Below are 16,601 nucleotides of genomic sequence, written 5' to 3' on the forward strand. Positions count from 1 at the left end.
CCTGATGGAATGTAAATCTTTATCACAGTCTCAGGTATTTTGTACTCTGAAGCAGGTTCTCTTCAAAGATTTGCCTGTATTTGTTGCCATTCATTGTTCCCTCTCTACTTACAAGTCTCCCAGTCCTTACTGCTGAAAAGTATCTCCAGAGCATGATGCTGCCACCACCATACCTCACAGTAGGGATGATGGTAGATGGGCAATTAGCTGTGGTCGGTTTCTGCCAGACGTATCGCTTTGCATTCAGGCCAAAGAGTTCAATTTTCGTCTCATCAGACCACAGAATCTTCTGCCTCATGCTCTGAGAGTCTTTCACATGCTTTCTTGCAAACTCCACATTCGGTTAGATGTGGGAGCATGCGCTGGAGCAGCATGTTGCTGCATCCACTTGCCGTCAGGGTTCCAGGGGCCTCCGTCTGGCCATCCTTCAGGCAGATGCCTGGCCCATCCCCATCTCCTTGTGATGCTGATCATGTGACTATGACCATGAGGAATGTGGTCATCCCGTTGGCATTCTCCACTCATGAGGTTCTCTTGCTGAGAGAATCTGGTCAGCAGGAGCAGCATCAGGAAATTGAGCCACATGTCCATGCCGCCGCAGCTGACACTCACGGACTATACTGGTAATAAATCTCATTTAAATCCTTCTCAGCAACTGCTCATTGGACACAAAGTCTGACCAATGATAGCCAAGGATTCTCAAAAGAGACCTGGTACCAAAGGAGTTAAGTCTTTATCTCAGTTTCTTTGTCAGAGTCCAAGTCTCACATCCGCAGAACAGGATTGGAAGCACCAAGGACCTGAAGACTCAGACTTTCATCCTCCTGCATAGGTACCAACACCACCACACCCCATGATCCAGTGAATCCATGACTCCCCAGGCCTGACCCAGATATCTATTGACCTCCGGCTCACAACCTGCGGAGACGTGAATATCACTGCCAAGGGAAGTGAATCTTTCTGTGACCTCAACATCCTTACCACAAACTGGTACAGACAAGATGGCGGCATCCACAATGTCATTGAAAACCTGGATATTTGTTTTGACGCAAGAAACCTGCAGTCTTAGCGGCTCAGATTCCTCATTCAGTGCCTCGAGGGCCTCCACAAGGACATCCAATGTTTCCGCAAGGATGACTGCATCATCTGCGAAATCAAGGTCAGAGTTCTTGACATTCACAAGCGATACACCGCAGCTTGATACCTCTGACATCTTCCCCAAAATGTAATCCATGCAAGTGTGGGGGCCAATACACACCCCTGATAAACTCCAGTAACAAATGGAAATGTCAGAGATGGAACCACCACACCTCACAACACTCTCTGTACCAGAGTATAGCTCAGAAATCCGATTGATCAACTTTGGTGGCACTCTACTGTCAAAGAAATTCTCAATTCCTCCTGTACATTTGAGTCATTTACTTTAAAAACAAACATTAAAAAATACAAAAACTACATATGCAAATACGGAGAACATATGGAAGCAAACAATACAGTCTTCCTCCTAATTCTAAAATACATGAAAATATTGAGTTCTTCATATTAGGATTCAGTAAAATGTAGCACTTTTGATATATATATATATATATATATATATATATATATATATATATATATATATATATATATATATATATATATATATATATATATATATACATATATACATATATATATATATATATATATATATATATATATATATATATATACATATATATATATATATACATATATATATATACATATATATATATATATATATATATATATATATATATATATATATATATATATATATATATATATATATATATATATATATATGTGATCTCACCAGGGTGTGGTTAATACATGAAAATAAATTTAACTGAACAAAGAGAGGCCTTTTGAGGAAGCCCAGATGGAACTTTGTAAGGTTAAAATCACAAACACAGAGTGAGAAACGATCTCTTATTTGTGCTTGCTCCAGATAGTCCGGGTGAGGGGAGGAAAGAGAATGTAATTTCTTTCCCAGGCCATCTGGGCCAAGAGACCATAGATGCGGTTAACAAGGTCTTTTACTCCTCCTAAGGAATGTGTACAAGCCTCCCTACTAGCTTTTCCCAGCATATATTTATTAAATTCTTTCTTAAACTACTAACTAAGCCTTATTGGCATTTTACCTCATTATAAATTCAATTAACGATTCAGTTTCCCACAATGGCCAGGTCAAGGAAGAGTATGGGTTGTTCCATGTTCTTTCCATTTCCTAATGATGGTGCTCAATGTACTCAGGAACTTTCAATGCTCTAGAAATTGTTTTATACCCTTCCAGATATATCCCTCCTCACAATTCTATCCCGAAGTTCTCCGAACACTTCCTTGGATTTCATGGTAATGTTTCTGCTCTGATATGCACTATCAACTGTGGGACCTTATGTAGAAAGGTGTGTTTCTTTCTAAAACATGTCCAATCAGTTGAATTGGCCACAGGTGGACTCCATTAAAGTTGTAGAGACATCTCAAATATGATCAAAGGAAACTGGATACACCAGAGCTCAATTTGGAGTGTCATAGCAAAGGGGTTGAATACTTGATTCAACAGATTTCAGCTTTTCATTTTTGATTAATTTGTTAACATTTCTAAAATCATATTTTCCCTTTGTCATTATGGGGTATTATTTGTAGATCAGTGACAATTTTTTAAAATTTAATCTATTTTAAATTCAAGCTGTAACAACAAAATGTGACAAAAATCGAGGGATGTGAACACTTTCTGAAGGCACTATTCGATCAGCTTAACCATGCTTTTCGCTTCGCGAGCACAGGCCAACAACAACACATTTCTGGGATGGAAAAACAACAAGACTTATGTCTCGGCCTCATCACAAGAGAGAGCAGTATTATTGAGAGTTGTAGGATTCGACAGAATTCAGGAGAGGCAGATGTGAAACAGGCCAGCCCATATGGGAGAGCAGTATTCCACTGAGGGACAGCAAAAGGCCTTGTAAGCTGTGAGTTGGTGTCTTTCAAGGAATGGCTTTGGCTTTGGAGGCTAGCTTTGCTATGTGGTAAGGGAAGAGGAGGTGGTGGGTAAGGGTGAGGGCTATAAGTTCAAGAGACTGACTCTCTTTCATTGCCTGACCATGAATATAATAAATAGGTTGGTTAGTATGATGACCCTTCCAGAGAGAGAGAGGGTGAGACTAAGATTTTCCAGGATTGAAAGACATGTCACTCACAGAATGTGACATGGCTCTTGTAGGCCTGTCAGTGGGAAGGGAGTTGAGATTTATCATTTTGCACAATGTGGAGTCATCTGGAAAAAAGAAGAGGGGATTCTCCAAAACATCAGAGAGGTTTTTTTTTGTTGTTGTTTTTTTGTATACCTTGTCAAGGCTCGTATGAGAGCTAACAAACAACGCACATCAAGGGGGGCATGAGACAGCGGGGGAGGGAGTGGGAAGGACAAAATAATGGGGAACAGAGACATTTGGAAATCTGTGGAAGAGAGAGGGATGGGATGGGGAGCATGGGGAATAGAAGATGGACATTACAGGGACTTTCAGGAAGGAAAGCAGGGAATTTGAAGGAGGTGGGCTTGGGTGGATTATCGGGGGTAGAAAAGATCAAGGATTTGGATGGGGATGATAAGAGGTGGTGGTAAACAGCTGTTTTGAAGGCCTGGAGGGAAGAATGGGAATGAATAGAGTGAGGGAGTTTATTCCAAAGGCGGGAATAAAGAGGAATGAAAGAGTGAAGGTGAGCAGTGGTTCGTGATTTTGGTAGTTTTACCAGAAGGGGGTTGTTGGCGGACCTTGAACGCCCTGCGGAAATGTGGTGGGGACAAATCGCAGAGAGAGCAGGGGGGCGAGGCTGGAGAGGAGACGGTAGAAGACAGAAAGACCACCGACCAACCTGCGGTGATTGAGTGAGAGGCCCAAAGACTCAGCCTCATTGCGGGAGATGCCAATGATCCGAAATGCCTTGGTTTCCACAGTGTGAAGCCGAGAAAGGTGGGAGGCAGGAGCACCAGCCCAGGGGGACAGCAGTACTCAATCAGGCTGCGGACAAAAGCTTTGTAAGTATTGAGGAGCTCAGGTGGGCCAAGGAAGGACCTTGCACGACAGAGGATTCCCATTCGGCGACTGGCTTTGGAGGCGAGGTTTGAAATGTGGCTTCCCAGGAAAGGTCATGGCAGATAGTGAGACCCAGAAGCTTGAAAGAAAGGACTTCTTCCAGAGGATTGTTGAGAAAGTGGATGGGGGGGGGGGGTTTCTAAACGGTCCTTTCGAAGAGACATACTGAGAGTGTGAGATTTGTCTGGATTGAAAGACATGTTCCACGTGTTGGACCAGTTTGTGATTTTATCCAGATCAGCAGTGAGCGAAGAAGCTGCTGCTTGCCGGTCTGAGGGATGACCGATGGTACGGCAGAGGGTGGAGTCATCAGCAAAGAGATATAGAGGATTTTCCAGAGAGTCGGAGAGATCATTGATGAAAACCAGAAAAAGAACAGGGCCCAGAACGCTAGCTTGAGGAACTCCAGCCTGGACAGGAAGGGGGGGATGAAAGAACTCCTTTTAGGGACACACATTGACTATGGCAGGAGAGGAAGTCTGCGAGCCATGAGTGGAGATGGCCTTGGATACCATAGGAAGAGAGTATGGTGAGCAGGGCAGGGTGCCAGACCGTGTCAAAAGCACGTGATATGTCCAGGGATACGGCTCGGATTTCCTGTCTGGCATTGAGGGCTTCCATCCATTGTTGGGAGAGCAGAAGCAGCATATCCAGGGTAGAGTGACCTGGTCTGAAACCAAATTGATGATCAGAAATCAAGCCATTGGAGAAGAGGAAGGATTTGATGTCTGAAGCAATGATGGATTCCATAACCTTGCTGATGATTGGGAGAAGGCTGATTGGTCTGTAGTTGCAGGGATCTGTTTTTGCACCTTTTTGTGCAGGGCAGTGATGTTTGCTGATTTCCAAGCAGATGGCAGATGGCGTTGAGCAAATGAGAGGGTGAATAGAACAGAGAGAGGGTGAGCAAGAGCAGAAGAGCAGGCTTTGAGGACACGTGGGCTGATGCCATCTGGACTGGTTGCAGAATCTGAGTCGAGGTTTGACAGCAAGCTCTCCACCTTGTCAGGAGAAAAGGACACAGAGTCCAGGGACAGTTGTGTGCGACTGGGTAAGGTGGGTAGAGAAAGTGATGGGTTTTGGACACAAGATTTAGCTGCAAACACCGAGTTTAGGCATTCAGCTTTTTCACGTGCGGTATCAGCAGTGCTGCCATTTGAGGTAAGGGAGGGTTGGAGGGGGAACATACACCAGAAACAGATTTGATTAGATGCCACCAGAATTTTGAGGAGGGAGAGAGGTTTGAGAGTTCAGACTTGAGATGAGAAAGATGTTGTTTTCTGGCTCTCCTGAGGGTAGATACACACTTGTTCCGAGCTTTCTGGAAGGAACTGAGATTGCCCTCAGTTGGGTTTGCTTTCCATGAGGCAAAGGCAAGTTGTTTCAGGACAACTGCCTCACCACAATCTTGAGTGAACCAAGGGCGAGAGGAAGGGTAGGACAACTGAAGACGAGAGGGGATAAATCTGTACATGAGGGAGAGCAAGTTTCTTTGAAAGAATTTCCAGGATGAGTTCATGTTGGAGAAAGTAGAGATAGGAGACCAGTCTATAAGTTTGAGGGCTGCTTGGAGACCCTGCCAGTCAGCTTGAGTGAAATGCCAGACTCAACGGCAGTGAGGTGGTTCTTTGATAATAGCCAGAGAGATGTCCACTTTGACAAGGACGTGGTCAGAAGAACCGATTGGAGTGAAGGAAGAGCAGCAGAAATTGTCAGGGAAATTTGTCAAAATCAGATCCAGAAGAGATGGAGTACCATTGCTTGGTTGAGATCCAGGTGGGGAAGTTGACCGATTGAGTCAGTCCCAATGAGTCGCAGAAAGCTTTTGCTGAGGTGCCATGACAGGTGAGAGAGGTACCCACACCTAGCCAACTGGCATGATGACAATTGAAGTCACCACATATGAGGAAGAGAGAGTTTGGATGAGAAGATAGAAGTTGGTCCTTGTTTTCAGAAAGTGAGGTGTAGATGGAGTCATCACTTGTAGGTGGACAGTACAGTACACATATAAACATGAGGTGGGAGTTGAGGGGAAGCCGTAGCCAGAGGTATTCCTGGGGGTGGGGGGGAGTGAGGGCAGTGCATGGAGAGTGAGGAATAGAGTCTTTGATGAAGAGAGCAACCCCTCCACCTGGGCGGGGTTCAGGTCGGTCAAACCGGAGGAGGAAGTAACCAGGGAGAGATACTTGGGAGTCAGACACGTCTTGGGGGAGGAAAGTTTACGTTGGGCAGATTATGTCTTGTTTGTCAGTAACAACCTGTATGGAAAGATCTGAAAGGTTTGAGCGAAGGCCCTGGATATTTGAGGTCCATACTTTTAATGAAGAGGTAAGGGAGGAGGCTTTGGGTGCAGGGGGTGGAGGGGAGGGGGAGGGGAGGACAAGGGACGAGGAGGGGGGGGAGGTAAGGAGTGTTGTTGAAAGAGTGTGGGGGATTACAGAATAGCTAGGGGAGGGGGCCGAATGAGGAGGAGAAAAGGCTCTGTGGTGCTGAGGGAGAGGGGGGACAAGAGAGGGGGAAGAAGGCAGTTGAGGATTTCAGGAGGTGGAGTGAAGAGATGGAGGTGAGAGGGCAGTGGAAGGAGGCAGCTTTGTGGATGGGAGGGGGGAACTTTGGGAAGGATGAGTGAGGGGGATGAATGGTGGGAGAAAGGTGAGGGGGGAGCTTTTGAGAGAGGTGAGAGGGATGCTTGGAGGGAGAAGAGTGGGATGGTTGCTTTGAGAGTGAGGGGTGAGAGGAGTGAGTTAGTTGGCACTGAAGTTGGAAAAAAAGAATGGTTGATGGAAAGCGAACATTCATAGCAAACTGGGGTTTTTAAAAGTTTTAGGTCAGTTATGCGATTAAACACACTTCTTGAGGGATGCAGTAAAGGCGACTTCAGAGAATGGAGAGAAGAAACGCTGTAACAGTTGGATTTTTTAGGCAAGGTGTGAAGGAAAGGTCGAATTGAGAGCAGTCTGTTTAAACAGCAGAAGAGTAGTGCATTCTGATACAGTAAAGAGTACCACACGTGTGAAAGAGGAAGATGAAGCATTATAAGAGATCGTTTTTGTTATTATTAATGTTTGAGAGAGTTTTCAACAGATTAGGTCTTGGAAGTGTTGACGAAAAAAATCGAGGAAGAAGAAGAGATGATGACGAAGAAGAAGAAGAAGAATCGGAGAAAGGTAGCGGTTTAAAATTTTTTTTTTAAGATTAGAAAGAGTGATTAGTTGGGATGGGGGACGTTAAGAAAGTGGGAAAGATAGAAATTGAAGATAATGGGGAGAAAAAACAAATAAACACGATCGTACACCGAGGGGAACAAAGGGTTGGCCTCAAGCCTCAAGGATAGGCCTCAAGCACCCAGTAAGACAAGTTCGATGAAATCTCACAAAATAGAATGATTTTTGAAACAAAACCAAACTAGGAACACACAGTAACATGTCGGTGAGAAAATAAACAGTTAAAACGGGACAGATAACGACCGCAAACTTAACTTTGAGATGGTCAGCAGGGAGCCCCCAAGGAGACCTGCCAATGCTCCAAACCCAAAACCGGAAGGTTCTTAAGTAGATGAGGAAAAAGTGGAAGATCAGGCTCGGCTGTTTGAAAAGATGAAAGACAGCATTAACAGCGATGAATTCCATGATTTTGCTTGTAATTGGAAGCAACCTTACTGGTCTGTGGTTGATGGGATCTGTTTTTTCACCATTCTTGGAGATAGGAATGATGTTTGGTGACTTCCAGGCCGACGATAGGCAGCCGAAGGAGAAAGACAGAAACAAGAGCAGCAGAGCAGGATTTCAGAACATGGGTACTTATGCCATCTGGACCAGTCACCAATGCATGTTGAGGCTGGAACGAACTTTCTCTCCCTTCTCATGTATGAAAGACAAAGTCCATTTGGCAGTGGGTATGAGGGCAACCATGTATGCTCTTTCAGAGTAGGACAGCATCGATATGCAAGATGTGAGGCATTCTGCCTCATCTCAAGCAGAGTCTGCAATGAAGCCTTTTGAACTGAGAGAACAGGGATGGAGGGGAAGCCATCACCAGAGACAGACTTGACAAAGCACCACCATGACTTTAAGGAACTAGAATAGTTGGAGAGTTTAACCATGAGATTTGCAAGATGAGGGCATCCTCGCAGTTGACATAAAATCATTCCTTTTCTCCAACAGTCTCATCTTGGATCATAAATTTTGATTCAGACCTGATCATTGTAACTTGGACATACTGCTTCTACTCTCTCAACAACGGTGGAGGCCCTCAATATCAGACATGAGTTCAGGGCCATCTCTCTGGACATATCTCAAGCTTTTGACATTCTGGAATCCTGCCTTGCTCTCCAAACTGTCTGCTCTGGAATCCAAGGCCAACTCCACTCTTCTGACTCTACTGACTTCCTCCACTCTCATAGACAACATGTGGCTCTCAAGGAAGCCATTTCATCTCCTCTCCCTGTCAAGGCTGGAGTACCCCAAGGCAGTGTTCTTGGCCCCATATTATTCCTAATATTCAACCATGATCTCACCGACTCTGGAAAATCCTCTGTATCTCTTTGCTGATAAATCCACTCTCTGCCGTGATGTTTCTCAACCTTCTGGCAGACAAGCAGCATCCTCTTGCCTCTCATCAGACCTTGACAAAATCACGAACTGGTCAAACACAATTTTGCTTATGTATCAATATTGTCCACCCTTTGTGTTCTCCCTTAACTCTCATCATTATCTACATCCCTTGTTTGTCCATCTCCATGTACTTTCTCCCTCTGCCATGCTGTTGGTGCTTCCCCTTTTTCCTTTATTTATGTTGTGTCCCAATTTGTTCTGTGTAATCGCTCTTTCATAAGCCGCGACCATGTAAAAAAAAAACGACAACAAAAAAACAATGCCCTTACATTTGCGGCATTTTTCAGGAACTTACCCACCCCCCCCACCCCATGAATAGTGGGGTCCGACAATATACGCATTATGTACACACACACATTATACATCTAATATATAAAGCTCTTTCCAACCACTGACTTGACTCACTTACTCACTGACTGATATTAAAGATCGAACCCTTCCAAGTGATGTTGAAAGCTGAAATTTTGCATGCTGATGGGCATCGAAGCCAGTACACCGGAAAAAAAAATCACAGCATCGTCAAACAACATCCATAAATGAAAATATAAAGAAATGAAAATAAACAAATGAAAAAAACAAGCAGTCATAGACTGGTACTTACGAAATCGTCAACTTGACCTCTAACCTTGTCTAATAAAAGCTGTCTCTGGAGAAGGTCGTGACGCAAACCAGAAGTTTCTATGATGATTCTGTACCAAACCATCAAAAATCGAATGTTTGACCTCACTGTGACCTTGACCTTTGACCGATTTTGACCAAAATCTAATCAGCGCTAGCCATCACCCCCCTGAATCACATGGTGTAATATGACATTGGTAGCTTCTTCCGTTCTCGAGTCATCATGCCTACAAACAAACAAACACACACACACAAACAAACAAACAAACACACAAACAGATGATGGAAGTCATCAATATACTTACGAAATCCTTAGATTTTGTAAGTAATAAATGAAAAATCAAATTCAGGTGAGCAACCCGAGACAATGGCAAAGCATGGTAATTTTGTGTGCTGACGGATATCAAAGTCAATACACCAGGAAAAATCACAAGACCGTCGAAAGCATCTGAAAATTAAAATATAAATAAATGAAAAATCAAATGTAGGTGAGTGACCTGAGACAATGGGGAATCACGGTTCTTTGTTGCTTACAACATGCAAGCACACCCTGCTAGTATTATATACACGCAAGACGTGACATATTGCACATTTTATGTATACGTATTATACGTGACATATTATACATATGAAGCTGATTCTAACCACTGATTCACTGACGGACTGACCAAGTGATATTTAAGATCAGCACCATCCTGGTGACATAGAAAGCTGAAATTGTGTGCCAATGTACATCATAGCCGATACACCAGAAAAATCACAGAACCATCAGAAAACATCCAAAAATGAAAAGAAATAAATGAAAAATGCAGGTGAGCGATCCGAGACAATCGGGAAGCACGGTAATTTTGTGTACCGCCGGACATCAAAGCCGATACACCAGGAAAAAAAAAATCACAACTGTTGGAAAGCATGTCAATGAAAATATAAATAAATGAAAAATATAAATGAAAAATATTCTTGCAGGTGACCGACCTGAGACAATATGGAAGCATGGTAATTTTGCATGCCGATGGACATCGAAGTCGATACACCAAGAACAATCACAGAACCGTCGGAAAGCATCTGCAAATGAAAATATAAAAAATACCCCCGAGCGGGAGTGCCGGTCATCTCTGCCAGAAGTCGAAAGTAACTCTGTGCTAGACTGGAATAGGGGCAGTTCATAAAGTATGTACGCTCTACTTCCGGGTTTCAAAACCACCCACCCCCCTCTGTATGCAGGCTAGTGACCACCCACCCACCCCCCACTGTATGCAGGCAAGTGACCACCCACCCACCCCCTCTCTATGCAGGCAAGTGACCACCCACCCACCCCCTCTGTATGCAGGCAAGTGACCACCCACCCACCCCCCTCTGTATGCAGGCTAGTGACCACCCACCCACCCCTCTCTGTATGCAGGCTCGTGACCACCCACCCACCCCCTACTGTATGCAGGCAAGTGACCACCCACCCACCCCCCTCTGTATGTAGGCGAGTGACCACCCACCCACCCCCATATGCGTCTCATATCACATCACAATACTTGAAGATTACAACGAACTGTAGATTTTTCTCAAATGCATCAGTAATTATTAACTATGGTAATACAGTACTATGGAACAATTATATATTGACGTCCACGGATTCAACATGACGTCGAAAATGTTCCTGTGAACGGGGATATTTTCCCCCCTCGCGATGACGACAGGCTCACCATCTTCTGAAACGCTTTCATGTAGTCCGACACCACTTTCATAAAGTATGTATGCAGCCGTCGTACCACCCACCCACCCCTGTACGCAGCTCGTACGCGGGCTTTAAACCACCCACCCAACCACCCCTGTACACATGCCGGACGCGGGCTTTAAACCACCCACCCATGTACGCAGCTCGTACGTGAGCTTTAAACCACCCACCCATGTACGCAGCTCGTACGTGAGCTTTAAACCACCCACCCATGTATGCAGCTCGTACGTGGGCTTTAAACCAACCCATGTACGCAGGCCGGACGCGGGCTTTAAACCACCCACCCATGTACGCAGCCCGTACGCGGGCTTTAAACCACCCACCCATGTACACAGGCCGGACGCGGGCTTTAAACCACCCACCCATGTACGCAGCTCGTACGTGGGCTTTAAACCACCCACCCATGTACGCAGCTCGTACGCGGGCTTTAAACCACCCACCCATGTACGCAGCCCGTACGCGGGCTTTAAACCACCCACCCATGTACGCAGCCCGTACGCGGGCTTTAAACCACCCACCCATGTACGCAGGCCGGACGCGGGCTTTAAACCACCCACCCATGTACGCAGCCCGTACGCGGGCTTTAAACCACCCACCCCCCTCATACATCGCTAATCGCTTGCAAAGCCAGCAGTTCCTTATGAACCAATGTTTGTAAGCCATGACGATGCAGTCCCTATCGGTGTAATTTACCTTTTTCTTTTAATATCACAGCACGTCATTTATGAAAATAAAAATACAAATTGACATTGAAGACGATGTTAATGTCATAAATGAAAGTAAGTGTGCACATAAACTTGTGTTCCATTGTTTTAGTTAAATCTGACAAAAGCTTCAAATGTAATATTTGTCTCGGAGAGTTCCGGTTCTTAAGTTGATAATTTTTTTTTTGTATGTACGTACTTTATGAACGGCCCATACGGGGAATCAGAGCGAAGTTTGAAGGGCTATAAAATCGGAACGAGAGCAAATTTCAAAAAAATGGCTCGTGTTGTTCTAGATAATAGTCCGTAGTATCTGAATCACTAATAACATTTGATTTCTCTTGATAAATGAGGGAGGAGATACGATTTGAAATCGACGATTTTCGCAACTTTGACAGCCTCGTGACGTTGACCTCGAAAGTTATATCGTTGTGCATGTCTCATCGATCTCTATCCATTCCACTATTGGTTATTTGTCTCCACTCGGTTTGATTGTGGACGGACGGACGTATGGACGGACGTACAGACTTCGAGACTGTTATTATTAGGTCATCTCTACTGAGATGATAGAGATGACCTAACAAGTGAAGGTACATTCAAAGAATTATCAATAAATCTAAAAATACCCTTTATAGCCAAATCACTTCTTCATTGGCGTGTCCAAATATCGTCTTCCAAGCTCAAAATGTGCCTGAGATATTGCCGAGTTGATATAAAAAATAATTTTTTCCAAAGCACATTCAGTTTTGTCCCCAAATTTCAGCGTTCTAGCTCAAGGATGACTGAGATATCGCCCGGACAAACAAACAAAAAAAAACAAACGGAAAACAGGACTCCCTTTGGTGCCCACGATGACGTCATGCATCACCTGGATATAGAATTGGGAAGGAGTGGTGTACAATAAATGAAAAAAAGAAGAAAATAAATAAAGTAAATGAAAAATCAAATGCAAGTGAGCGACTCGAGACAATGGGGAAGCACGATTTGCTATTCATGCTTGCAATGTGTAAGCATACTCCACGAGTATTATGTACACATATTACACGTGACATATACATATTATACAGAACATTTTGCACATGTTATGTACAGACATTATACGTGACATATCATACATATTATATACACATGTTATGCGTGACAGACTGCACGTTATGCACATGCATATGATACGTGACAAATTATAAATATTATATACACATATTGATATGTGATCATGCACGTTATACTGGACAAATTATACATATTATATACACATATTGACATGTGATCATGCACGTTATACTTGATAAATTATACATTTTATATACACAAGTATCACACACACACACACACACACACACACACACACACACACACACACACACACACACACACACACACACACACACACACACACACACACACACACACACACACACACACACACACCACCTTTCAGATTACCTTTGCACCTTCGCAAGCATTCAAATGATCATGCATAACAACCACGTTGCTGTTAACTCTTATTATCGATCTTGGCGGCCGTTTTGTACATTTACCTTTTCAATATTGTCAATATTATTGTTCAAGACATGATAATGAGGTTGCCTGACCGGACAACTAAGTCATTAGTTTGGTTGCCCTGGGCAACCATTAATGTTGAGCCTTGTTTAATGTGACACTGCTCAAGGCATGGACACTGCTTAACGTGACTTGGTAAAGATACATCCCTGGATGGACCAGGAATATCTCCGGCATGATGATTGATGGCTATGGTAATGTAAATTTGGCAGAATTAGCATTAGTTTTTGGTACCTTGTACATTATTTAGTAACATAAACAATGTCTGGACTCGAGCTTTGCAATAATTTAAGATAACTGACTGTGAATGGCCAGTTGCAGGCAATGGATGTCCTGGGAGGCTTTGAAAAGCTGGTGGAGATAAACAGAGGAGGTGGTCTTTTGTTGGCTGTTGAGGGACAGCTGTCTCTCAAAAATGTGAACTCAATGGTGAGGTGAGTTGTCACACGACTCATCAATATGGAAAAGGAACTGTAAACTGCATTTCTCATATCATCCGACTGATCTTCCAATAAGCTGATTTGTTAACATATCTTATGAGAACATTGAATTGCTTAAAGTGTGTAGATGAAAAAGGGCGGAAAAAAATACAATTTCAAAATGGTAATAATGGCCCAGGGGTTTGAGATTCACCACTAGGGGAAGCCCTCGGGTTACTTCTGGACACCCGGTCCTGAGGCCACCAGCCTCTAATAGCTTAGAGACCCGGTGGGTTACTAAGCAACCACGAACGTCATTCTCCCCTGTCAACTCTAACAGGGTCATCCGTTTACCTGTGGAGGTGACTAAATTAACCAAGTTTTGTGCCCTCAGCGCACACTCGGGTTAGTGCCGAGCAATACAGTGAGTGTACGCTGGCTAATGAGTAGAGCCAATCGGTTGGGTACAACTTCCTGTAACTATACATGTACACTGTGTCGGACCAATGGAGGAAAGGACAACCGAGACAGATTTGAAAGAAGAACCAGCAGCTATTTATTTACATACAAGCAATGATGAAAAGCACATTATTTACAGGCCTTTATTCACAAAAACAAGCAATCACTAAAGCGAGTATTTACAGGCAAAAGCAAAAGGCACAAAAGAGCAGATTTAACCCAAGCACGTATTCTTATACAAACTTATTTGCCTAAAAGACATATGGCCATCATTCAATCTGGGGAGAAAAGACAAGAAGAACTTAGAAGAAAGAAAAGTGCGGAGCGTGGGGTCGACTTCTTCCCTCACCTCACACCGCCCAACTAGGCTGTGCTGGTACAATATATGCTACGGTTGGGGGGAGGGGGTCATGAGAGGGAAGATGGGCAGTGCAGTGGTGATGTGGTGCGATGGGATGTGCAGCCGCATCTCTGAGGTGTCCAGACCCAGTAGGCAAGTCCTCTCCAACGTCCAAGATATGAGAACGGCAAGCAGCTCTGTTCTTACTGTGCCAACGGGACCAGTAGCTCCAGACGAACCAAGCCGCATTTTGGACTTTATCCTTGCTGTCCTCTGCACTCTGTATTCCTGCTTGCTCCTCCCCGGACAAGGACAAGAGCCCGCTTGTAGCTCCTTTCTCCTCACAGGACATCCCTTTCTCCTTGCTCGTCTCGTGCGAGCATCTTTCTTATCGGTGCACATCTGATTTGGGTGAATCCACAATGCAGCTTGTGGAAAATCCCACGTCATTCTATGGTGCCAGTCATGAGCATTCTATGGTGCCAGTCATACCCCTCCTTTCATGTGTCCAAGGCAGTGATGAGAGTCCCCGCTCCCTCCCTCACGTACATATGTTCAGTCGACAGTGTGCACTGTTCTATGGTACCAGTCATACCCCTCCTTTCATGTCTCCAAGGCAGTGATGAGAGTCCCCGCTCCCTCCCTCACGTGCATATGTTCAGTCTACAGTGTGCACTGTTCTATGGTGCCAGTCATACCCCTCCTTTCATGTCTCCAAGGCAGTGATGAGAGTCCCCGCTCCCTCCCTCACGTGCATATGTTCTGTCTACAGTGTGCACTGTATTGTGCATGCTAGACACACTGCACTCAACTGCGCATGGAAAAAAGTGCCGCACCCCATTTCATGCTCGAGAAGCGTTGTCCCACATGACGAACGTGGACATGCAGGGAAGGAAGAATGTAGGAATTAGAGGGAAGGAAGAATGCGAGAAAGTAATTCGGTGCTGCTCATTTGTGGTGAGCGATGAGTAGCTGCACTGGTTGGTGGCAGATAATAAAAGAATGAGTCGATTTGAGTGGTAAGGAAGACAGATGCACTGAATGACGAGAATAACCCTGCGGGGTTGAAAGAAAGACTGACGGGATGAAAGAGGAGTTGTTGAATTGAGGTTTCATGAAGGGGATCATTAGTGGATTGAGAAAGGCAGAGGGGGCATTGTTGGAACAGACCGATGGGTTATTGAAAGAAAGATTGAAAGGAGCAGAGGGTTTGGAAGGAACCTGTGGGTTATTGAAAGAAAGATTGAAAGGAGCAGGGGGAGGGGGTGGAAAGACATCACATCGGTGATACACAAACTAACCTCAATGCATGCCCCCCCTCCCCCCCCCCCCAAAACCATTAGACAAAGGGCAAAAGTCAACCTACACGTAGCATCGTAGACTAATGAAATAACTCGTCCTCGGATCTCCTTCGTGTTTATCTCTGTATGCTTTCCCACGGGATACATTTCCAAAACCATCACAATATAATGCAGTATCTCATTTTCCTTTTCTTTGCACTCCGCCCAAATTCTGCAAACCTATTTTCTCCTTCTCAACCTCTCCTATTCTTTTCTCAGTTTTACTTTTCTCAAATAAATGCCCCTCTTCCTCATCCACTCATCACGCCCCTCTTTCTTTTTTTCCTCATATGACCATGTGAAGCATCATTTTCATCATTGCTTTTGGTGTAGCAAGTGAATATTAATGTGGATGATTCAGCATATATGGTGGAGAAGGGAATCAAAAACAAATGTCTTGGTATGCTCTGCTGTTGTGATAAAATGTAAACTGGGGTGCAAAAGTATGCGTCCACTTAAATTGATGCCATGCTTTCTCAAATCACCATTTCAAACACAAACATGTCATAATATTGAAGATATGTATCCATATTCTTTAATTTATTATAGTTACTACCAACAAGTTAAGTAAGTCTCAGAATAAGTGCAGCATATAGAGTGGAATAAAATAAAAACCTTGTGGGTAAATGTGTTCCACACTGATATATAATCCAAATATATGGGATTTTCTGCCAACTGCACTTTCTCATGGAGAG

At 44.1% G+C, this 16,601-nt stretch overlaps 1 protein-coding gene across 9 annotated transcripts in view; it reads left to right on the plus strand.

Moving 5' to 3' along the window:
• Window positions 1-16,601, plus strand: part of LOC147015528 (integrator complex subunit 14-like) — a 183,327-nt gene that overhangs the window by 80,760 nt on the left and 85,966 nt on the right. For all 9 annotated transcript variants that reach the window (XR_015050360.1, XR_015050362.1, XR_015050361.1 and 6 more), the window contains one exon: window positions 13,664-13,782. Coding sequence is in view for 6 of the 9 variants with exons in the window: in XM_085850350.1 (XP_085706476.1) it covers window positions 13,664-13,782 (119 nt within the window). In the remaining 3 variants the exon portion in view is untranslated. The remainder of the gene's footprint in view (window positions 1-13,663; window positions 13,783-16,601) is intronic.

The sequence above is a fragment of the Eptatretus burgeri genome, chromosome 12, assembly GCF_056783735.1.
Source record: "Eptatretus burgeri isolate ZD-2024b chromosome 12, Ebu_testis_v1, whole genome shotgun sequence".
Lineage (NCBI taxonomy): Eukaryota > Metazoa > Chordata > Myxini > Myxiniformes > Myxinidae > Eptatretus > Eptatretus burgeri.